The sequence below is a fragment of the Trachurus japonicus genome, chromosome 14 (assembly GCF_045865225.1).
Source record: "Trachurus japonicus isolate A0001 chromosome 14, Traja_1.0".
Lineage (NCBI taxonomy): Eukaryota > Metazoa > Chordata > Actinopteri > Carangiformes > Carangidae > Trachurus > Trachurus japonicus.
The window spans coordinates 11,241,694-11,266,010 of record NC_140920.1 but is presented as its reverse complement, the minus strand read 5'-3'; the positions used below and the strand labels follow the sequence as shown (position 1 = coordinate 11,266,010).

General features: G+C 42.8%; 1 protein-coding gene across 1 annotated transcript; it reads right to left on the bottom strand.

The window, feature by feature from the left end:
* Nucleotides 1-3,382: 3,382 nt before the first annotated feature.
* On the bottom strand, nucleotides 3,383-22,856 carry slc8a4a (solute carrier family 8 member 4a). The gene is made up of 8 exons (XM_085797494.1): nucleotides 22,788-22,856; nucleotides 19,154-20,565; nucleotides 18,493-19,010; nucleotides 10,788-10,894; nucleotides 10,562-10,680; nucleotides 9,217-9,316; nucleotides 7,903-8,175; nucleotides 3,383-5,231 (listed from the first exon to the last, which is right to left on the bottom strand). The coding sequence occupies exons 2-8, from the start codon at nucleotides 20,495-20,497 to the stop codon at nucleotides 4,852-4,854; spliced, it is 2,841 nt and encodes a 946-aa protein (XP_085653620.1). The 5' UTR covers nucleotides 20,498-20,565; nucleotides 22,788-22,856; the 3' UTR covers nucleotides 3,383-4,851.
* Nucleotides 22,857-24,317: the final 1,461 nt, after the last annotated feature.

Here is a 24,317-nt window from a genome sequence, read left to right as displayed (position 1 = left end):
CCAGTAGGGGGCAATGAACAAGCCATAACTCTAGGCATCACCCTCTTCCTGTTGGTGTTGAACTTGTGAGCAAAAAGAAGCTGCCTATTCACATATCCAGCAAACAAATTAGCATCATTAGCATCATTAGCATCACTTTGAGTCGTGTATCCGGCCACCTGGTGAATGGACGTCCAATATTCACCTCAGACACTCACAGAGGAGATTATCAAGATGCTTGTATATCCACCAGCTATTTGCTAATTCTGCCTGTCATTCAGTTGCTGCAGGTAGCGTCGTTGGGTTAATCAGAGCTTATTCACTGAAAGCAGCTGCCTACCACTGCAGGAAAAACCCCCACAGATGAGCGCGGGTGGGAGTGAACCAAAACAGTGAAGCTAAATGACACTTAAAAAGCTGAGAGGACGTGCAGAGTTGGGGGCGAAAATTGTCTTCCAGGTCAAGCACCACAATAAACACAGTCATTTAACTCTGTTATCAAAATATTTAATAGTGCAGCTTTAACCAGACTTAAAGCATAAAACCAGAAAACTGTCAAACGGGCTGCTCTGTAACTGACCCTGAAGGAAAAGAGAAAGTATGAGCTCAATTAAATATTATGCAATTGTGGTGGTGGTGGGGTTTGCTTTGTGCTCAGCTGCAGGGGAGGGGGTGGCAGAGTGGCTGATGGAGCGGTGCAGAGGTGAGTTAATAAGCGCAGCTGTAGCTGTGTGGGTCTGAATCTAACTAATTACTCTCCGCTCCTTCATATGCAGCAGCGTGCTGGGACTCTGGGCCTGAGAGCTGCACCGTGGAGCTGCCTCGGCAGAAACTTTTCAAGAACAGACGTGATTTGTGTTTGGAGTGGAGTGCGCTGAACACACCGCCAGAGCACATGACGCCTGTGCTGATCTGTGTTATTTGATGGTGATGGAAAATAAAGAGGCAGTCCACCAGACAGTTCTTCATTAGCCATCCTCTCTACCTGCTTAATTCTTCACATGGGGCTGCAGCATATCCCAGCATGCATAGCAAGCACAGTGCCCATCCAGCCCCAGCATGTGTATGCATATCAAGTCCATGGCTCTTATCCCACTCAGCACAGCAAACTGCCAGGAAATATGGATGACAAATAATAATCCACTGTCTGTAAGCCTTAATGCAGTGAATGGTTTCACAAAGGAACTGTTAAAAATATAACAATGGTGTAGGTCGGATATCCAGTTTTTACAATCAGTTTTTTTGAATGGAGATTGTGCATTACTATTTCAGTTGTTTCATTTTAGAATACAGTTATTAAATACAAATATACATTAAAAATAACCCGCCTCAGGCTAAATGTCTGTACAGTACTCACTGCAATGTTTCTGTTATGAGCTTGACATTGTTTCAGTTATTTTCGTCGAAACTGGGCCAAGGCCGGATTACCAATCAGGCAATTGCCCAGGGGCCACAGACTCCCTGGGGCCCCAAAAGCCAGATTTACTCTTACATATTATTTGTGTCTACATAATTTGATTAACTGCAAATCTGTCAGAAATCTGTACCACTGAAAACGTGAACTACATCAGCTAATCTGCCATCTTGTCGCCTAGAGGTCACGTAGAGGGATAAAATTGTTTTCGTTTATCTTGAGCTCTGTTCTGTAAAGATGTGATTCATCAAATTTCATCTACTATTTGAAGTGAAAACATCAGATAAGATTATATCATTCAAGACTGCAACCAACAATTATTTCATTCCCACCGTCTGATAATTAGGTAAAAAATCAACACATTCAAACTGATCTTTCTATCTACGCAGCAGTCAAAAACAAGAAAAAACTGAAAAATAGCAAATATTCATATTTGACATTTGATTTACTTTAAAAAAAAAAGACCAATTAGTTTTCAAAATTGTTTTTCCATCAATAAACTAATCATTTATTCACCTGACCCTTTCATCTTGGGGTTCAGGTGTCTGTCTGAGGGAATGATAAAATCACCGCAGTAGGGGCTCCACCAAGAATTTAATCCAGCCTCAGGAAAAAGAATAAAAAAGGCAGCAGCATCCTCTGTTTCTTTCACTTTTCTTTATTCAACATGGTTCTCAGACCTTCATCTTCCACAGCAGGAGTGACCTTTACAGCAAACCCTGCCAGAGTTAGGAAGTCCTCTTTCAACTCTCAAAGAATCCATAAAATGAAAATCCACACTTTTTGGTTTTTGAGGAGACTACAAAGTAGTCCCTATACGCTCCAGAAATTCATAAAAGTGACAGTTTGCCTGTAAGAAAAAAAAAAAGAAATCCTTTGCTGCAGTGCGTGTTCATTTCCTCGCCAGTGCATCTAGAATTAGTACATTTTTATGGTTTGCAATAAAAGAGGAACAATCATTAAGACACTTCCAGCAGGGAAAGTGATTAAACAATTTATATAACTCGAAAACCTGCTTTCTCTCTTCCTCATTATATTCTGTAATTTGTTCAACTGTCGTACACCATGTTGAAAATGGCCATTGTCGTCTATGTCCATCTAAGATTTTAGATACAGCAAGAGCACAGTGTTATTCATTAATTTAGCTCTGCTGTTATTCAGCTCTGCCGCTGATCATCAAGATAAACATTCAGTTTTATGATAAATCCCAAACCTTCAGTGTTTAAATCAGCCAGGTCAGAGATCTGTTTCTTCTTTCCCTTCCCTGTGGTTCTGATGATAGTAGCTCAGCTGAGAAAATCACAGTGACTCAGTGTCCTGGGCCTCACGTCTCACAGCTTCAGTGGAAAATACTACAGTGATACGACATTGTTATTGTACATTATGTAATTAGATGGTCATGTGATTGAGATGTGGTGTCCAGCTGCCCCACTCCCACAGTCATCTCTGCATGTGTTTGATGATTAATGTGTGAGTGTCTTGTTTTTTTATCGTCTAATTTACTAAATGTGCTAGAAACAAATACCACTGAGCATTATTATGAGATTTATTTTTAACCTGCGGTGGGAAGTAGGCCAATTAAACCACTGTACTGTAGTACAATGTAAATAACAAAGGAATTCTCCTTTTATATAAACTGATGCATCTGTAGGCTGTTATTCTGCAGAATGAAGCTGCCACATACTAAGATGTATTTTTACACCGATGTACTTTTTACTGAGGTGAAGAATCTGAGTTGTTGCAGTGGGTTGCATTAACTTGTCAGAAAATCCTGTTTTATCTACTGAGGTGCTTTTCTCCCCTTTCAACACCCCAGCTGGTTTTGTAAAAGTTATCATTCTGATAGATCCTAAATCTAAATAAGTCATGAGTGAGTGTGTGAGTCATTTGAAGTGAATGCTTCGGTGCTTGTATCAACATCACCCATTATATGAGAATAATATCTCTGTCTCTTGACAGTGGGAATTAAGACAACGAGACATCTTACTACATCATAAATCAGCAACATTTAATTCCACTTTTTTTATACATTAAACGTGCATATCAATAAAACTAAAACTGATCATATAAATACCTCTACTGTAATACTGTTACAATAAATATGGCTCTACAGATTCTAGGTTAAATAAAAAAACAAACTTTAATATCAACTGCTGTGCGACACAAGGAGACACTCTCAGGAGATACTGTACATGTCGTCTCTTTTAGCACATTTTTCATGTCAAACGATGGACCTGTTAGGTGATTGTGCTGTGATAAGGGCCTCACTCTTTCGATAGTGATTTGAAAAGTGGCCCTTTACCCTCTGCTGTGCTTCTTCTAAAAGTTATGTTGCTGGAAAATGTTCACAGTGTCAGCATGACAGATAAGAAAACTGGTGTCCTTTCCGTGTCCGTACTCAGACTGCACCTTAACCATTTGTGGAGTCAATGACGAGATAGTGCCATGCCTTTCGACCAGTTGTGCTGGAGAGCAGAGGGGCACACACACACACACACACACACATGTACACGCACATACACACGCAAAAATTATAAATGTGCTTAAAGAATTTATGCGTCATAATACGGTTTAAAGCAGCCACTCTGCTCCAGGTTGACTTAAAAAAGGCATTTTGTAAACCCTGGCTATGTCGAAAAAACGTGACACTGACTGAGCTGAGCTTTGTGGGAAAGGGCACCAGGCAGTGAAAAGGTTATGATACAGCTGTGATATACACATGTACAGGAATACATCAACACATCAACAGCCATGTCAAAATATCACGTACAGTACTTTAAAGTAGATTACCAAGAAACTCTGATAACGTGCAAAAATAAACACACGTACTCTTTCACAAAACCCCCACGCACGATGTTCATCTTATACATGATACACAATGAATAATTAATGTATAGATTGAGTAATAAATATCAACACACCGCTATGCTTTACAGGGCATTTCAGCTTCAGCAACATCTTTCTCTTTATGTAAATGTCAAGTATAAATGTCATCCCATGCACCAGCTTTTAGGTTTTTCTTAAACATCCCTCAAATTTCATCTCAACTCTTGTGCTTTCTTAACACTTAGAAACTCAAGTAATTGTCCACAGAGAGAGGACATGACGCCAGAAGTTTTACATGTCACGTGACGGAAGGTTTGATGCTGATCGTAATGATTAGATAATAATGTCATGTGGGGGTATAATGCTTAAAAAAAAAAAGAAAAAAGGGAGGAAAGGTTGAGAGGGGGTTGAATTTCAGTGGCTAAAGCTATCCTTCACAGCATTAGTGGATGGTAGCAAAGTTCCAAAGTCCAAAAGATTCAAAGTCAATCAGATATTGTGCGATATCAATAATAACTAATGATACAAATAGTTAGAAACTTTTGTGAAAATAGACAAAAACAGAGAGAAAACACGTTCAGTAGACTGTAAAAACAAGGAGAGGAGTCGTGTCTGTGTGTTTCCCCCCTGTCTCAGAAGCCAGGCACGTGGCAGTACGCCTCCAAGGAGGACAGCAGGATGTAGAATAACCAGATGGAGAGGAAGAGGAAGAAGGTGAGGAGCTTGGCTGTCCGTGGGCCCCCGAGCTCTCCGCCCGACACGCTTTGACGCCGGCGGTAGAGCAGCACCATCACGCAAAAGAGCGCCATGATGGTGAAGAGGGTGACGGAGAAGGCCAGGGAGCCCGGGTTCACCTTGAACACCTTGCCTTTGGTGTGCCAGTAAACGGACGCGATGGTCCACGCCACCCCGATGCCCAGGAACACGTTCACCGCGTTGCTGCCCGTCACGTTCCCGATGGAGGCGTCCGCATACTGGTCCTGGATGGCAGCCACTTTACTGGCAAACGTATCTATGGAAGAGAGAGAAATGTGAATTAAAGAGCACAGGTGAGCTGTTGATGGGAAATACTGGTGTGCAAACTAGAAAAACAGGTAACCCCTTTAATTTACAGTCCTTTAATTACGTTATATTGTCCAAAAAATAGCCAAGAAATAAAAAGTAATTGTGTCATAATGTCTAGAAATAGCCTAGAAATAACGGTCAATTTCATAGCAATGTCGAGAAATATAGCAAAGAAATAACGACTGATTCTGGCCTTTCCCAAAAATTTCAAAGCATGAAAAGCATGTGTAATCTTTTGCCTTTACTGTATGAAAAACATGACATTACTATGCAATTAATTGTTATTTCTTGGCTATTTCTTGACATTATCATGTAATTAATGGCCTATAAATTAAAGGGTAACCTAAAATCAAAATGTCACTCTGGGGCACAAATGGTGTCAATTTAAAATAAATCTTTATGTTTATTTATAAGTAGTAACTAAAGGCTTATATCGTATTCTTTAAATTTCATGTCTATATCGGAAAGTAATAATAATCATCACCACCTGTCGCCACAAGCCACTAAAGAAGTTTATAGAAGAACATGCAGAGTTATGGACCGCAAATTGACCCTTTCTTACTCTTCACATCATCAAACTATTAAACTGATAGAAAACAGAGACAAAGGATCCTTTCTTTCTCAAACAGCCCTGCTTTTAACACGTCAGAGAGATCTACGCCCCAGACGCCAGACTAATTGAAGAAAACTATTAATGTCTCCATTTTGCAACAATGGGAATGTCTCTGTCTCGGTATGTGAGTGTTACTTATATAGGAAAAGTAATACCAAAAAAGTACTATGATTATTGCTAAGGTGTGAATCCTCTTAGTGTCATCCTTTATGGTCATGGTGGAAGATGGATGTGCGAGTTTTACAGATAACACAATCTGCCCAGGACCGCCTGCAAAGAAGCCTATGAAGAAATCGAGGATGCCTAAACCAGAAAATCTGCTGGATGACTCCACTAAAACTAAATCCGCTAAGAGACACGGGCGGTATTCGTCACCCTGGAGACGCGCAATGCCTGTGGAAGATTTCCAAAAGCCAAAGGCCTCTCATTATTTAAAGTCGGTCATAGTCCTGGGGTTCTTTTGAAGTAGAGATTGGAGAGCCATTGAATCGAGAAGTCACAGCTTCCAGTTCAATGGGTCTCTGACTGATCATATTCATCAATGAATTATTTCCTCCTCGGAGGATGGTACCCGCAATCAATGAGGATTTTAAATTCTACAATCGTGCACACCAGGTTGTGAAATAAATCCATCTATTAGACAAACAGCTTGTCCTCACAGGGTCTCAGAGGCAATCGTAGCTGACACTGGGCGTGGACAGGTCGTCAGTCTAAGACAAAGGTTGTGGAAGAAAAATCCCTCCATTAATCCCATGTTAATTTGTGAGCATTGGAGCAGCTGGTGTGCAAACCTCTTCACCTTTGTCACAGAGCCAGTAGACGAGCTGTTTGGAGGAGTACGGGAATTTTAAAGACATGTCAGATGGAAAGTTTCACATTAAAGGAGACATATTATGCCCCCCTTCCACAAATTAAAATAGTTCCCAAGTGTCTTAAAGACATGTCTATGACATGCTTTGGTCAAAATACCCCAAGGGTCAAACATCACAGCTCTTTTTTCATACTCTCAAAACAGCCCTGTTCAGAACGGCTGGTTTCAGTGCCTGTCCCTTTAAATGCAAATGAACCACTGTTTGCCCCGCCCCACCCCTTCTACCGGTCCCAGGTAGGGGTGGTATTATGCAAATTGGAGAACGAGTTACATCACTGGAAGACAACTGAGGGAACAGCTCGTAAAACCACATGGATTTCAACCTAGGGAGCCTGAAAATTACAGATTCTTTTGGTCAATTCACACATTTTGGGGGCCAGAATGCAAGACAAACACCCAAATATATGTTAAAGAGCCTTCAAAAAGTGATATTTCCATAATATCTCCCCTTTAAGAAAGTTATTGGAGGATTTCCTAATGTGAGTAATAAATACAGACAAAGAGTATACTACCTAATTAGAAAGTGTCTAGGTTTTCCTAGTCAACACCCTACACATTATTCACCTGTGAACAGCTTCTACACGGTGAGCTAAAATCTTCCATAGACATATTATTTAAAGCCCCAATTTTTTTTGCATTAGTAGATTACAGTCAAAGCAAATCTATCTCTAAAACTCAAACGACATCAGTATCTATAACAACCACTACCTGAGGTTACTCTAATGCTGTGATTATTGCACTTCTTATTTATTTTGTTCAGCTCTCGGTATAACTAGTCCGTCAGCGTGAAGGAGAGAGAGTATTTGTGGCTCACTGAGCTAAAACTGTCAAAACCTGATTTTCATAGGCTCATTTGTGCCTCTGTGTGGCAGTGTTTAGGACACAGTGAAATGGGAATACAATTAGGCACCATGGAGAGAATAACAAGTGAAACAGTGTTTTCCTTTGTTTACAGCTTGTTAATGCTTCTCTGGAGAGCGCTCCTCTGACAGCACAGGAGGAGGCAGAGGTTAAACATGTCTCCTCAAACAGCTGCTTCTCCCGCACGGGGCAACCCCTCGAGGAAAACCCGGGACAAGTTTAATGTCAGAACTGACAGACAGCACACACACACACACACACACGCCCACACACCTGGAACTGAGGTGCCGAGGGCCACGAACACCACAGCGGTGACCGAGTCTTTGAGGCCGATGGTGCAGCCAAAATGAGAGGCCAAGTCCCCGGTCACGGCCGTGAGGACGCCAATGAGCGAAATGGACACAAAGAAGCAGGCCCAGCCGTTCCAGTACTCAGTGGGAGGGACAAAGGCGAAGAGGACCTTCCAGAAAACCGTCAAGAAGTGCATAATGTAGTCGAAGCACGACGGCAAGCGTTCCTCCCCGCTCTCCTCCTCGTCATCATCACCTGGCAAAGACAGAGAAGAGATGCATGGCCTGCAAAACACATGTGGGGAATGGCTGCTTGAAGATGACTGCGCTATACAAACCTGATTCAAACCATCGATTTTGTCACATCTCGTTCAAAAGATGTTATATCATAAGAAAAAAAGTTGTTGAAATGCTAATGAGATTTAGTGTCATGCTTGAATCAAACTTGGATAACGTCTCTGACGGCAAAATCCAGCCAAGAATATACTAACGCCGCCACAGCAAATCCATCTGACGAATGTGTGGGAGGTAACCTTTTCAAATCACTACATTAAATCTGTAAATATAGCTATGACTCGGTGATTGAGACATACACATAAGCGGGAAGTGTTCTTTCTATTTATGTACGCACTCTCTTTATGCAAATCTGAGTGACCTCAACCAGAGAGAGAGAGAAAGAGAGAAAAGAAGGGAAGAGAACATATTAACACAATGATATGTCTCTGGTAAGTCAGCTTTTAGCCCAAATGCTTTGTGCACTAGTGCAGACCTAAAAGGTTCACAAAGCCACATGAATGGCTTTCGAAGGGGCAAAATAAAAAGGGTTCACCATACCACATGCAGTACATTGACATAAATTCTTCAGAGCCATTAATTGTTCAGGCAGAGCCGGCCGGTTTAGTTTTTACAGTGCACCACATGAGGAATTCACCATGTCATGCATTTTTAATAACCTGTGAGGATTAAAAGGAGGCAGCAAACAAGCAGAGAACTGCCAAAATGTACTAAAACAGGCTTTGTTTTTCTAAGCTCTTTCATTCATTATGCTAAATTGGGCTTTTTTTTTCTTTTTCTTTTTTAATGCAGCCAATGTCAAACTGGAGCATTGGGGATTTTATTATAGAAGTACCCGAAAAACACACAGAAATATGCACAAAATAAAAAATAAACCAAACCAAAACAAAAGAGAGGCTGTTGAGAAGCAGCAGGTGGGCTAGTGCATTCACATCCGGCCCGCAGGCTCAGTCCTCCACAGGCCCCGGTGGAGCAGATGAGGCTTGAGGACGCTGCGACTCACCTGCGCTGACGGTGACAGCGCTGACAAACTGCTCCCTCCAGCTGCTGCTCCCCACCACCAGAGCCAGGTTCGTCTTCTTGATCAGCTTGTCCACGGTGCTCTGCAGGAGAGACCCACGCGGGGTACGACGGGGCGGGCAAAAAACAACAGGACAGAGTTCAGGACGTGTTTCTGCTCACAGGTATAGGAGACGTCAACATTAACTATACTGCTATATGAAACAAGAGACACTGATGTGGTGAATTAAGGTGGAATTAATCTCTTCTTCTCCCTCTGTGGTGCATAGTGAGTCACCAGAACAGATGCAGAAGCACAAAACCCCACTGTCCCTCAGGAAAAAGGCACTTTGCCAGGCTAAAGCTGCTTTACACCAGCAGCACTGAGAATAGACCCACGGGTATCAGCACATGATACTTAAGCCCTGAGTAACAGTAATATCATATCGCAGCTTTAAGGTCCCATATTGTAATAAAGGGAGATTTCTGTGTCTTTTCTTTGCTTATAAAGCCGATCTAGGGTGTACTGTATATTATTAATACTGTGAAAGTATCAAAGCCTCAGTGTACAGTGAAATACACACGGCCTGTATTCAGCAACTGAGCCTTTAAATCAGCCGTCAGGACTTTGTGATGTCACAACAAATCAGGCATCACCCTCAGACGTTCACTTCAAATAAAGACAACAAAAACACACTAACCCCGTATAATATGAAACATTTAAATTTGATTTTGAAAGGTGCACTCCAACAAACACAAACACATATGAAGCTCAGTTTTTCCTGCACATATTTGCGGTGTTGAACGTTTCCCCCAACTTTATAACAATTAGTGTTAAAACAAGTGTTTACATCCAATTATATGACACAATTTTCTTGATTTATTTGTCTGTGCAGGCTGGATAACATGACAAGTTAATAACCTCGCTGGTGGAGCCATCAGTTGCATGCAGCTAAGTAATAATTTATCAACCATTTCTTGTTACATTAATTATTAATCTCCGACAGCCATACCCGGCATAACATGAAATAACAGATACTGATGCATTTAATGAGAAATATTGACGTTTTATTTTGTCTCCGTCAACCGTGAACAAATTGAGCGAGTTTAAATCGTCTTTGGGGGTCAGGAAGAAGAGTGTGCTGAGTCATAATTAAGACGGGACACTTGTTGATGTCGTGTTTTTTTGGCTTGTTTGTGTGCACTTGGAAAATAAAGTTTAGAGGAAGGTTGTTTAAGTATTGAGTACCAACGAAATGCTGCTAAAAAGAGACTAGGTAAAGGTAATGTGAGGGCTGAGAGAAGCTCATTGTGCGAAGGTGAATGAGGTTTTGAGGTGTTTGAGTTACCTTGAATTCATAAGACTCCTCGATGACCACCTCCAGCTTAGTGTGCTCTCCCAGACAGGGACAGCCCATCTTCGACACGTCCTCAGGCCCCACCACTGTCTTATTATCGTTGGTGTCTCCTGCGGCAGAGAAACAGCACAAACCATAATCCATCCAGTTCCTCAGGCAACAGGTTTATAGGACCACACTGCTGCTGCTGCAGGATGCAGCTGCACCTTTAACTCACCATGCCTCTGTCCCACCTCCAGCAGGATGGGCTCCTCCAACACAATCGTGAATGTCTTGTTCTTCTCGTACTCCTCATCGTCAATGATCTTCACATTCAACACCTTCCTATAAAAACGCAGATTACGAGAAACAAGAGAGGGATGGAGCCAAAGAGAGATGAATTCATTAATTAGCTTTAATCAGGGAGCACGTGTGTTAACCTGTTGTGAGCCTTTGTTACCTAAATCCAATCACAAATAGATCCCAGGCAACCACTCGATGCAGTTTCTAATGATAAGCCCGTGCTTTTGTGCACACTCGAATAAACCGGTGTAGCCAAGAGGTAGACTGCCTACACAATGAATCATGAACCAGAGCTGTTAGATAAGAAGATGGCAGCTCAAGATTTTAAGAAAATTAACAAACTGTGCTGTAGAACATTATGTACTATATGAAATATGGAAATGTATTATTTTTTCCCAGCATCCCACAAGAGGGCGAACTCCTTCTACACCATTAATCCTATTAGAGTAGTAGAGAACGAAGTAGCCCACACCCCTCCCACACACTTCAACTTATAAATCATGAACAATTTAAATATTTTTATCATGTTGTCTGTAGAAATTAACCACTGGCCATCCATCTAAAGCCACCTCTGAACCTGACAAACACATGTGAGGCTGTGATGTCAATCTGTGCCCGACACGTTTTCCTCAGCCCGCTTCGTTCTCTTACACTGTCACACTGAGTCTTTCTCGCCCTTCTCCCTCCATCTCCCTAATGATATGTGGGTGGCTGTCTATTTCTGTCTACACATATTCACTCAGGATTCGACAACACGCAGGAACAGCTTTTGCTTGCAGAAGAAGAAGAAGAAGTTTATTTTAAACATGAATGATACGTCACCGGCTGTCAAATGTCAGAGAGTCATGCCAGTGGGAGCGAGGGGGAAACGTAGCTCAGCCTGGAGTCCTCACAACGGAAACAAAAGACTTCATCTTTTACACAAGCTGCCTTTTTTTCATGTGCTATATGTGCTGTTAGAAGGTGAGTTTGCTTTGAAGCATCATGGAGAGGCCTTAAAATAAAATATGACTGTTCAGTTGCTATGGACCTTGTTCATGCAGCGGCCATTTTAATGTTACATCACACTTGGGGGAGATAGTGTTTGTTCTCTTGCAGCGTTTTCAAGATGAGCAACATGTTACAGCCCTGGACCGGACAATTACATTTTAGAGACCTCTGACTGAAATACAAACTACACAAGGGGCTGTCAAACAGCAGCAGGGAGGAGGGTTTAGTTTAGAGACTGCACTGATTAGCTGGTGATTTAAACCTCTGCCAGAGTCTAGTGCTGATTTGCACTCATTAAAGTCAAGAGGTAACACAAAAGTCAAACCAATCAAAACACAAAACGAAGTAAAAACAACAATTGAGCAACTCTGGTTCAGTTATAATCATATCATATCATTCATATCTGAACATGTGGACGCAATAAAATTTTTACATTTTGGACAAGTCACAGGCCTGCAGGGTTTGTGATCTCACAGCAATGTCCAATAGAGTGAGGAAATGAGTCTGAAAACCTAGAAATTAGTTAAAGAACTGACATAAAGGTAAACACACAAGCTCAGGACACTTTCTTATTTTATTCCGCGAAATAAAATACAGTATGTCAGCACATGTCCCCCAGTCCTGATGGCTAATGGGTGGTGTAGTAAACAGATTAACATACCTAAAAAGGTAACAGTACTATTGCTTAATCATGTCGCATTGATTATTTTGTGATCTTATCTCACAGTAACAGATGGCCAATTTAGCAGCCAGAACCATAAGCTATAGTTAAAGGGACTGTTTGGTAATATTGCGGTCTTGTAGAGGTTTAGACAAGAATATCAGTACCACTGTGATGCCTTTACACTAAATATAAAGCCCGAACTAGAAAGTAACAAACACATTTTTCAAAATATTGCAGTATCCTTTTAAATTTCACTGTAAATAAGTGGTTGTAGTTGTCGTCTCAGTGACTGACTGCCTGCATGTGAGGTTGTAACGCTCACTTTCAGAATTAGGTTCCTGGATTGCTTTGCTTTGCTTCCCGAGCTCCCAATCTCTGCAGCTCATTGCAACAGACACAGCCTGACTGTGTAAAGCCCCGACTCAACTACATATCGCATTTCACTACGTATTGGCCCATCTCTCTATTGCTGGGGCAATTTCTGAGAAGTCATACTGGGTAACATATCCTGCTATTGTATCTTGTCACATACACGAGGAGGCGACAGCTGTACCGCCGGAGCTCTGGAGACTAATCTCTGTTCTACCTGAAGCAGTTACAGTAAAGTCTCCGATGCATGTGTCGATGATCCTGCAGACTTTAGAAAAAAGTCTTGCTGCCTCTTTTCACAAGTGCTAATAAAGCTATCGAGGGCACCTCACATTTTCTGAGAGTATTGAATGTGTGTATGCTTCAATTGTAAATTAATTAGCTGGATTAACTTGGATTAACCCGAGAACATCATGCGCTGGGGTCCTGGGGTGGTGGGTGGGGCTGTGTGACTGAGACTGCAGTGAAAGAGGGGAGCAGGCAGCTGTTAAAGTAGCTCCACGCCTTTTTTTATTTGGAGTTTCCCTCTCCTCCACATTTTTGGGTTGGTTTGCTAAGGATGCTCTAGTCTCCTCCCACGGTCAGAAGACATATAGAGAAAATCATGAGAACTGGAGACTCCAAAATGCCTCCAGGCAGAGTGAGAGTGATTTTATGCCTCTATGTATTCACCCTGGGAGAGTATCTCCTTTTTGCTACCCTCTGCATGCTGGGAAAGGCTCCAGTCCTCCTGAGACCCTGACAAAAAAAATGAAGCCAGCAGGGAGAATGAGTGAATGCCTATATACAGTATGCATGGCAGTATGTCAAATGCTCAAAACTGAAGGGGGCACTGCCATGCACTCTGAGAACCATGGATCAAACTAGTGTGTCAGCACCTATCTGCCATGCTGAAGTGTCCTTGAGCAAGATACTGAATCTCCTCCAGCTCCAGAGAGACTGCAGTCTGGCTGAATATGAAGAAATATGCGTCTCATATTTGCAGCAGATGAAATAGGCTACAAACATTATTTCATCTGCACTGTTTTGTATTAGGCACATGATATTTATATGGAAACAAAACCATGAAGACGTTGATAACGATATATAATCCTGCATCTGATAATTTGTACATTATCTGTGTCGCAGCATACAGATACAGGCTGCTTTATGATACTGGAGCTAATGAGCACAGGAAGACTCGAGTGAAATGGGAAGAAACTCAATACCACAGTGATTCTCCAAGAGCCAGTACTTACTGTACTTACACAGAAGAGCTTTGGGCTAAAAGCTAAAGCAGCAGCACACTAACATGTACTGTACACAGTGACAATGCAGATGATGATTTACCACCACTTACACAACTCATCAAATACACAATCCAACAACTCCAAAACACTCTGGTGGAAAAGTTGTGACTTCATGTAACATTATGAGACGTTAGTTGTTTTTGAGGCTATGAGGATAGGCGAATTGCCAAAATGAGGAACTATCCCTTTAATAATGATATTATTCACATAAACAGTTGTATGGGGACACTGCAGAGTCTACTGTGGCCTTTGTCGCTTATAAAGTGTTATGCAAGCATGCTTTTCTATCTATCTATCTATCTATCTATCTATCTATCTATCTATCTATCTATCTATCTATCTATCTATCTATCTATCTATCTATCTATCTATCTATCTATCTATCTATCTATCTATCTATCTATCTATCTATCTTAGCATTTTCATTTAGCATGCTAATAAAACTTGATATTTACACAACAGTAGAGGAAAATGTCTTTGACTTTTCATTTGGGGCCTCATGAGGCCCCTAAATGAAGAGTTTAGGGACCACTAAAGTCATTACAGGTGGTAATATCAATCTAATCAACTGTTAGGATATTTCACACAAAAGCACAAAGCAGACCTCACTGTGGCTTTAGAGAGAAAGTGAGGAAAGCATCTAAGTCTTTATGATCTCTGGGGAACTATGAATGTCTTTATAAGAAGTGTTCAGATATTTCAGACGAAAAATAAAAAGTTTGATCTACTTGAGGTTCAAGAAGAAAAGTCAGAGGATCTTTTAAATTGATAGTTCAGGTTATTTGTGGTAGAGAGCCCTTTACCTTGGAGCTACATTTTCTTTAGCCTGACTTGTGTGCATATAGGGAAACAGTATCTCAGCGGTTCACAAACTGTTCCAAAGTGAAAGTGCATTTTGATGGCAAGATGAAGTGGTGAAAATATAAACAGATTTTTCCTGTGGAGATTTTTTTAAGTTGCTAAAACACATCTTTGTGTTGACCCCGTCCACAGCAGAACATCGCTCTGCTTCAGTGTCAGTTCCCCTGGGATAGTTTTCTAAACTGGAAACATGCTGATCCAACTCGCCTGCATGTGATACAGTACAGTGAACCGAAATGTAAGTACGTCACACAGGCTGAGTCAAATAAAAAAAACCTGAAAAGTCATTCATGTTTATGTTTTGGGGACCATGAAAGTCTGTACAACATGTCAAACCACGCAAGGGTTGTTTTATAGTCGCTCTGGATCAAAGTGGGCGACCGACAGGAACTGCCACCCTTTCAGCCATGTCTAGCCGGGCTAAAAAGTGTAGCCTAATTATATCAATTAGCTGTGACGAACTGCTGAGAGCATAAAATGAAAGATTGATTGTTTCGAAGTGAAAGCCTCGTATCAGTGCTGCTTAGCTGGAGCGAACCTTCTCTTCTGCCCCGATGCGTCTACAGAGGAAGTGAAGGTTTTTTTTAAAACCACCACCACGAGTGTGATGACGTTATCCGTCCATGGCTCTGGCTGCTGCTCCTCTTTCATCCATGTTTGTCAGGAGGAAGTTGTCGATCCTGACAACATTAAGCATGCGAAATAAAGAATATCGGGGGTATTGATTTCTCTTTTCAGAAGTGATCTCCTCACATCTCTTTCATCTTGACTTATGTAACTGCCCCCGTTATCCACTTCTGCCTCAACTAGTATATAGTGCCACACATTTTGAAGCGTAAAAGGAGATGCAGGAGGAAGCTACACGTATACGCATCAAAGGGTCTGTGCAGATCTTCCTCTAATCCATACACACAGAATGTAAAAGGTTCTCTGTGTCAGGCTGTTTATTTTGGCTCAGAGGTTTGTGTCTGTACATCATAATCTATTTACTGCAGTGCAGAATTTAGATGGTAAATTATTATTAAACTATACGCCTACATCTTAAACCGTTCTTCTTGGCTCGGTGTCAAAAGCTTAAAATCTTGGCCTCCCCCTCTTTCGCTCAAACATCACCCGGGACTGGCAGATGTACAGACGCACATAAGGACACACATAGCCAGAGACACTGTAACAAACACATAGAAGAGGAAGACACAGCTCTGCCCGCAGGCCTGCTGCTGAGTGTCAGCTCTTTGTCCTGGACGCTCAGGGGAAACACTTGGGTAAGAAAAGCCAGCTCTGTTTGAGGGATGAACTTTGGCAGCCTGCTGAACAACAAGGAGCACAGACATAAATTTGCACCCGCAAAAGCCGAAATGCTTTGAGATGGCGATGCAGAGGGGGGTTTCACCTGCATCTTCTCACAGGATAGACTGAGTGCTCCAAATTAAACAACCTCATGAAAAATTCAGTCTGACTCCAGCATCCGAGAAGCATAAAGTAGGAACAAAATATAATCTTGTTGGGAGACTTCGGCACTTTAAATGTGTTCAGCTGGGGAACTTTGGCTCAATGGCTCAGCACTGGGTTTGATAAATATCTTTATGTTGCAAATAGAGACGAATGCTGCCTCTCTCCACCAGTAAAATGTCTGTCTTTAATCTTCAGCGAGCAGGTGTTCAAGATTCAGCCGCCTTAACAGATAAGTGAGCTGCTGTGACTTGACACAGCTGGAGCTGGCGACTCTGACTCAAGGTCTGAGTCGAACCTTCCCACCTACGATCAGGGTGACCTACTCCTGCATTCCCCTTCAAGCCCTTTACTTGCTTTTCCAAGAAACGGCTCAGCACAGCTTTGGCATTTCCTGTTGCGTTTATTTTCATCAGATTCTTTTGGGAAGCTGTCCTGCTCCGCTGGATCCTTGCTCTCCACGCTCCTTGGTCTCCTGCTGAATGGCAACTGTCAGGGACAGCATGTGGTGCAGATCACATAAAGTGTGCAGATGCTTGTGCCGCCGACAGCTTGCTATAGTCTGATGGATAGAGTCTTGGCTGAGTAGGTGAGGATTTTATCTAACGCTCGGTCTCCATTTGAGTGCGGATACAAGCTGCCCACCTCTCATCTCACACTGTTGTACACCATTGTCTCATTAACGGCACCTTCTGTAGCTTTTTTGTGCTGTGTTGAGAACTTGTGGGACTCATTTAACCCCTCTTCACTCTCTTTAATTGCAGTGGAAACTCGAGAAGCTCCTTTTAGTACCCCTTTGGAACGACAGTTTGTTTGATGTGGGTTTGATGTGGGTTTAAAGTGGATTCAGTGCAGAGACACACACACACACACACATGCGCATACCCTTAAAAACACACACAGGCGAACTTGCAAAAAAAAGCGAGCAAATGCACGGATAAATGTGCATGAAAAAAAACTGATGAAAATAGATAAATATATTCAGATCTCACCTGCAATGTGAGAAAAAAAGGGACAAATAGGAAGATGTGCATTCTCTTTGACACCATGTATTCACCTGCCTCTCCTCCCACTCTGCCGACCTACACAATACACCTACACACCAGCCCTGAAATCCTCTTCATGCAGACGGATTCATCTGACACATTTTTATTCCTTTTGTTTTGTCCTTCCGTGTGTGTGCTGTTCATCATTTTGTGATGAGCTTGATGTGGTTGGGGGCATTTTCTTTTTTAAGAAAGGAAGGGGGAGAAAAAAAATCACAGCTGTGGATAATTGCCAGGTTCTTTCTCATCTCATCATAAAAAAGAAAAAAAAAAAAACCCCGACCACAACAAGTGTAGCCTGTTCATCATTCATCCAACCGTTCCACACAGCGCTGAAGAGAAGAGCTGGAAAAACATCATACTTTCACCTTACCTCTCGGCTCTTTTTATCAGCTGCTCTGCTGCTGCCTCCATGAACCTTATTGTTAAAATTATCACACAGGCACCTGTTTCAGTAGCTGCTCAACCCTCATCCCCTCCTTGTTTCTGTGGAAGTCGCTAGACTGATTTTCCCTTCCTCTGCTCTGTCACTCTCACATATTCCCTTTGTTTCATGCACTGGAGTTTTTTTTTATTGCTCTGCAACACAATGAACTCCCATATAACGTCCACAGAAATACCAAAGCTCTGCCTGTTAATTCTGCGTCCATTCATAGAAAGCTGCCTCTGTGCTTCTTCTCCTTCTCCTTGTTCCTCCTCTTTCACATCAGCCACAATGTTTCATTATCTGCCTCACAATTATATCCTCTTATCCTCCCACATCGTCCCTCTGTAAGATCTCAACTTGTCAGAGTCAACGTATCTGTGACTCATTAAAATAGTCTTTTTATCCTTATGGGGTGAATAGACAACCTACAGTAATCTAGCAGGACTGTTTAACAAACCAACGTGTGGGCTGTGATGTTTGAACAAGTTATTAGAGGCAACAACATGACATCACATCAAAAAGAGAAGGAAGAAAATGCAACTCACATGGTCTCATCGTTCTGAAACTCCAGCTTCCCAGACACGTCGTCGTAGTCCTCCCCAGCCTTGGCGGTGCCCTCGACGGTGTGGTAGGGGATCGCCACCTTCCCCCTCGCCCCGGACGTCCGGTGAACCTTCACCTGCATGTTGCCGACGCTCTCGTTGACCCTCATGGAGTTACTCTCAAAGGTGAAAATGCCAGCGTGGTCGTCGTCGTAGATGGTGACCGTGGCGGTGTGAGCGTTGCCCAGGGCTGCTTTGGGAGGAACGTGGGCGGAGAGGCCGACCGTGCTGTTACTGGAGGTGATGGAGCTGGGCTCCAGGACGGAGACCTCAGCTCGGTGCACGATGCGTGGGTTACTGAGGCGCACGTAGAAGTGCTCATCCTCTTCAAAAATGTCATCATCGATAACGCCGACTGTGAATTCTTTCGTCGTCTCACCGGGCTTGAAGACCAAAGTGCCCTCAGCAAACTCGTAGTCAGAGCCTGCATTGGCAGTCGCGTCCTCTGTGCGATAGTCCACCTGTGTGACACAGAGAGAGGGAGAAAGTTTATTAAAGATTCAGTGACTGGGGTTGAAATAAAATGCTGAATTATTAATATTTTAGTTGATTTTAAATTGACCTTGAGCATTTGCAATATTACTGTCATTACTGTGCCTCTTACCTTCACAGTGCAGCCGCTCTCTCCTCCGTGCCGGGTCACTGACAGCTTTAGTGAGCCGCAATTCTCAAAGCACTGGTAGTGAGAGGCTTCAAACTGTAGGTAAATGGTGTTGGGATCTTCTTCTTGGCCGCTGGCCTCATGACAGCTCACCACCTTCCTGGCCTGGTCAGCGGCGTGCTTTTTCAGGATGTTTCCTGCTCCGATCATCATGCGAGTGGCTTGGATGCGGTAGAAGGCCCGACTCTTCTGCTGCTGGACTAGCACTTGGTAGTTGGCCATCTCGATCAGCTGCTCCATGTCCTTCTCCGGATGCCTCTGCTTCAAATCTTTCAGTGTGCGGGCCATATCCCGACGGGCCTCCTCTTCTTGATCTTGCTCTGCGCTCCCTCCACCTTCCTCCACACCCTCCAGCATCCCATCCAGAGCTTCTTTGGGATGAGTGTGGGAGTTCACTCCCTGGCCGTCCATCTCCAAGTCCATTTTAGTGAACATGGCATCTCCTTCCGACTCAATGATAATGCCACGGGTCTTGTCTGCACGATAACGCTTGTTGACATACTTGTAGAAGAGGAGGCGGCGATCTGCGATCCAGGCTTGCAGGACGCAGAGTGGAAAGAAGAGGAAGGTGAGGACGGCCTCCCATATGTCGACCTGTCCGGGGGAGAACACCGACAGGATGAGATACAGCCAGATGTAGGCGAACACGCTCCAGGCAGCGGTGACGAAGAACACTCGCAGGTGCTTTATCTTGCGCACTTCGTTCTCTGGCACCACGTAGACACAGATAGCGATGATGATGAACATGTTGAAAGCAGCGCTGCCCACGATGGTGCTTGGACCCAGAGATCCGGACTCAAAATTGTGTCCGACCACCTCGATGACGGACAGTAGGATCTCTGGTGCTGACGAGCCCAGAGCCATCAGGGTCAGGTTGGACACCGTCTCATTCCAGATGCGCACGGTCGTCGTTGTGGTTTCACCATTGGGCTTCTTGATGGTGATCTCCTTTTCCTGAGAGGTGATGACCTCGATAGAAGACATGAAGCGGTCCGCGATGATGGACATGCCCAGGAACATGTATATAAGGGCTGCGAAGTAAACGATGGCCCGTGCCACCTTGTCGCCCACCGCGGGGTTTTGTGGGTTCCACATCGGCAGCACCACGCCTTCGGAGCAGTTGTCGCCACTCGAGCAGTTCGAGGCTGAGCCGTTGTCTGTATCTTCATGGCTGGCGCTGCCCTGCGATAAATGTGTGACCCCCGGGAGCAGAACCAGCAAAAGAGACAGTAACATACATGGGGTGGCAGGCGGAGACCAGTTCAGGATACGCTTGTGCAGTAACATGGTGAGCTGATGAGGCTTGGGGTCTTCTGATATTCAATCCATCTCACATGCAAAGGTCTTTACGAAAGCTATGAAAGACAGAGGAAAAAGAAATCAGCTCATCTCTTCATATAACTCCACCAGGAAAGGGTTAACATCACAACAGTCCGCTCAGTCATGCTCTTTTGTATGCAAATGATGTGGGATCCAAAGGCTTGGTTAAGGCCGGATTTGGAAAGCCAAAAATATTGGCACCTACAAATGGTTGAGTCACCGGTGTTGAACTACCATGTCAAACTCCTACACATATAATGTGGTCATTGTGCACAAAGCAGCGGTAGAAATGTTACCCTCTGCACCTGTAGTACTGAGGGAAACACTGACTCAGTCCACCATGTACTGTCAGGTTAGAAGGGTTTCCAAAAATAATCTTCACTGACAATGAGTGTAACAAGAAAAGAGCCGTTGTTCTGAGGCAGCCCAGGCCTCCTGATATAGATATTATAAGATTATTTAAAAGAGAAACAACACTAGTTTCTCATCAAAGTGCAGCATATATTTCTCGACTGTAGTTTGTAATGTATTGTTTAATGCCAGAGGAACATTTTTCTTCATTTTCTGTGAGCCAGTTACTGTACACTATATCAGGGGACAGCTTAAAATAATTTCTCAGTGGTTTTCTTGGCAGCAGCAGCATGATCATCTTCACAGTTTGAGTGAACAATTGAGGGAGAACAGCATCAATACTCTCCAGAGGATTAGCATCTGCATCAGTGTGAACAGAGAGAAAGGGAGGAAAGAAACACCAAGGAATGTAATCTAGTGCTTCCTAATTAAATTTTTACGACCATCTCTCCATCTCAAAAATAGGTTGCCTACCTGAAGCAGAGAGGACGTGACAATGCTTTATGTACAGCACATGCTCTCATTGACATGCGGCTGAGAAAAGCTGCAATCTCCACTCTGACCTGCATAACACGAGTGCACGTTTTCCATCAGTTTCCATCAAGTCTACATTTCAGGGTGAAGCAGTGCAGCACAGCTGAAGAAATCAACTTGTTTTGTTGTTGTTGTTACCTTATGAATAAATGACAAACAGATTGTGTTTGTGGAACACAACAGCTTTATGCAACATCTTAACACCTGCTGAGTGGAAAGATCAGCACCATGGACAGCAACTCCTGTAACAGCCCATAAAAGTCCATAATGTTCAGGCCAAGACTCCAAGATTATGTACGTCAAAAATGTATAATAATATAATATAATATAATATAAACATAATATAATATAATATAATATAATATAATATAACATAATATAACATAATATAACACAACATAATATAGCATCATATATAGGCCCAATGCTTTCCCCTGGCAAACAACACTGCACAAATTTTGAGTGGGTGATGTTTCTATGGTAAAAACAAGCTCTCCAACTGGTGGGAAAGCAGGGATAGAGCTTTCTTTAATATTTACTTTACAATACTGTAGAGACAAACATGTCCTCTGTCATGGTTTCATCCACTGTTCACTGACAAATATCCCTTGCTGAGGCCACCAGGTAGAAACAAGCTTACAGGGGAACTTTTAGAGGTACTCTGTCTGGTTTCCCTGCACCACTCATTAAATTCTAGTCAATACAACCACTATTTTTTAAAATATGTATAATTTATAATACACATTTTCTGTCTTATCAATGACGTTTCATAGATTCTGAGGATGCAAACCCCCTCCACTTCCACAAAACCATCCTCTGCCTTCCTCTATTTAACACTTTTTTTTTAGAGCAATCCCACCTCAGCTGCTGACATGCCCAGCAAGATGTCACCTCTTCGCATATAATAAATCTAAAATAACCAAAATATTATTTGAATATCCTCTGAAGTGTTCCCGTTTGGTAGGCAAGGTCTCGGGTTGGCAAGTAAACACTTGTACATAGTGACTCATACTTTTGATGCCAGCATTGGTTTTGTGAGAGAATGTGGTTTTTTTTTTTTTCTCAGATGGTGACAGTTTCAATTAATGATGAGACTCCTCATGAATGTCACATCTACTATCTTGGGAATGAAAAGTCAAACTGAGGAAAGCAGAACTGATGTGTAAATAAAAGAGGAAACTGTCAACAGAAAACAGAGTTCCTTGTTGTTAAACTAACACCACAATAAGTGAACAGAAATCCATGCAAATATAAAATGGTTTGCAACTTTGCACAGCACAGTGGAAGAAAACTGAAGATGCTAATGCAGCAGTGATTAATGAGTACGTTTATCTTTCCTGTTTTTAATATGAGAAGAAAGTGTATAACTCACCTGGGTGCAGTTGTCAGTGAGTCAGTTCAGTGTGGAAGTTGTGGCCTCAGGAGATGAACTTATCTTTCATATCGCTCTGTGGAAAGACAGCAGCTTCTCTTAAATCAACGAATTGTGAAGAGTTTTTTTTTTTTTTTTTTTTTTTTTAATCACCATGAAAACTAACCGGAAAGGATCCCACAGCAGAGAGTTTTACAGAAGCTTGTTAAAAGCCAGATATGTGGGAGTGTATATTTAGCAACTGGAGTGAAAAAAAAAGACAATGCAACACATTAAGTTATAAATGGGTCCTGAGAGACAACTGGATTATTGGACATTACAGATGCAGGGAGAGGGGGGAAAAAGCCGATTATCCCATCAGAAGGCGAACAGAGCGGTCCATTTAGTGCGCACAGCAGTCCCACAGATACTCACAGAAAGCCCCCCCAATCTCAGCTGGACCCTGGTCACAGCGTGGCTACCCTGCACCAGTTCAACAGAGGAAGACACCCCGTGTGCCATTCACGGAGCAGGCTGGTGTAATGGTGTTGGCTTGTTGCGCTGGTGTCTTGGAAATGACGCGTAGCTTTTCCACGGTGTTTCTTCGCTATCTTTCTCTCCCCCCCACTGACAGTTACCTGTACCTACCTCAGCAAACTTAACACTGTCGGATTAGTTCTTCTTATTAAAATCCACCCCCCCCTTCCTCTTGTTCCAGCGCGGCGACACCTTCCGCAAAGCTAAGTAATTTTCTCAAAAACCACAATGCGTTCTCAGCTTTATCCTCTCCAGGCTACGTGCGATTGTTGATGCGTAAAATAATAAATTAAATTACTGTGTCTGTCCTCATTGGTCCCGCTTCTATCAGTCAGAGATTCTTCAAAATTGTCTTTTTTTTTTTTTTAGAAAAGGCTCTCAGGGTGTTTTTCCTTATCCGAAAAATGAACTGAGAGGAAAAAATTCCCTTGCTTTTCTCTCTGAGCTGGATAACGCAAAGATGCCAAACTGGACTGCACATGAGAGTAGGCGTGAATGAATGGTGAAGGATTGAGAGGACGCAAACCACACAGTACACGGATCAGGACAAGATGGAAAGCAGAGGGATGGTGGCAGACAAGAAAGAAGAGTGTGTGGTGTTATGCAAATGGAAGTCTTGTCTTACTCTTGCGGTGGGCAGCACTGGCTCAAGAAACGATGAGCGAGATGGAAAAGCAGTAACACTGCAGAAACAGGGGAGGAGACGTTCAGAAGCAGCGCTACACGCACGGCAGGTCCTCCTGACTGCGCATCAGGAGTCTAGGATGAATGACCATTTCACTCCTAAACCCTCTTTTATTTTGCTCATTATCGCTGTCGCCCATCAGCACAGAATAGATAACCCGCCGTAAGCCTGAAACTACACAGATCTGATGTTCGCTTTGAGAGTCAAATCCCAGATGTTGCCTGTAGGTCTGCTCCGGGTTGGTGGTTTGGTTTCTGTTATAGTCTGGATGGTTATAGACAGATATATCCACACACACCAATAAAAATACACACACACACTGAGTTTCA

Excerpts from the sequence above, each read along its gene's own strand:
- slc8a4a (XM_085797494.1), bottom strand. The coding sequence starts at position 20,497 with ATGTTACTGCACAAGCGTATCCTGAACTGGTCTCCGCCTGCCACCCCA. Across the intron at positions 10,895-18,492 it reads TTTCAGAACGATGAGACCAT|GAAGGTGTTGAATGTGAAGA; the intron begins GTGAGTTGCATT and ends GCGTTTTTATAG. Across the intron at positions 9,317-10,561 it reads AGGAGTCTTATGAATTCAAG|AGCACCGTGGACAAGCTGAT; the intron begins GTAACTCAAACA and ends TCTCTCCTGCAG.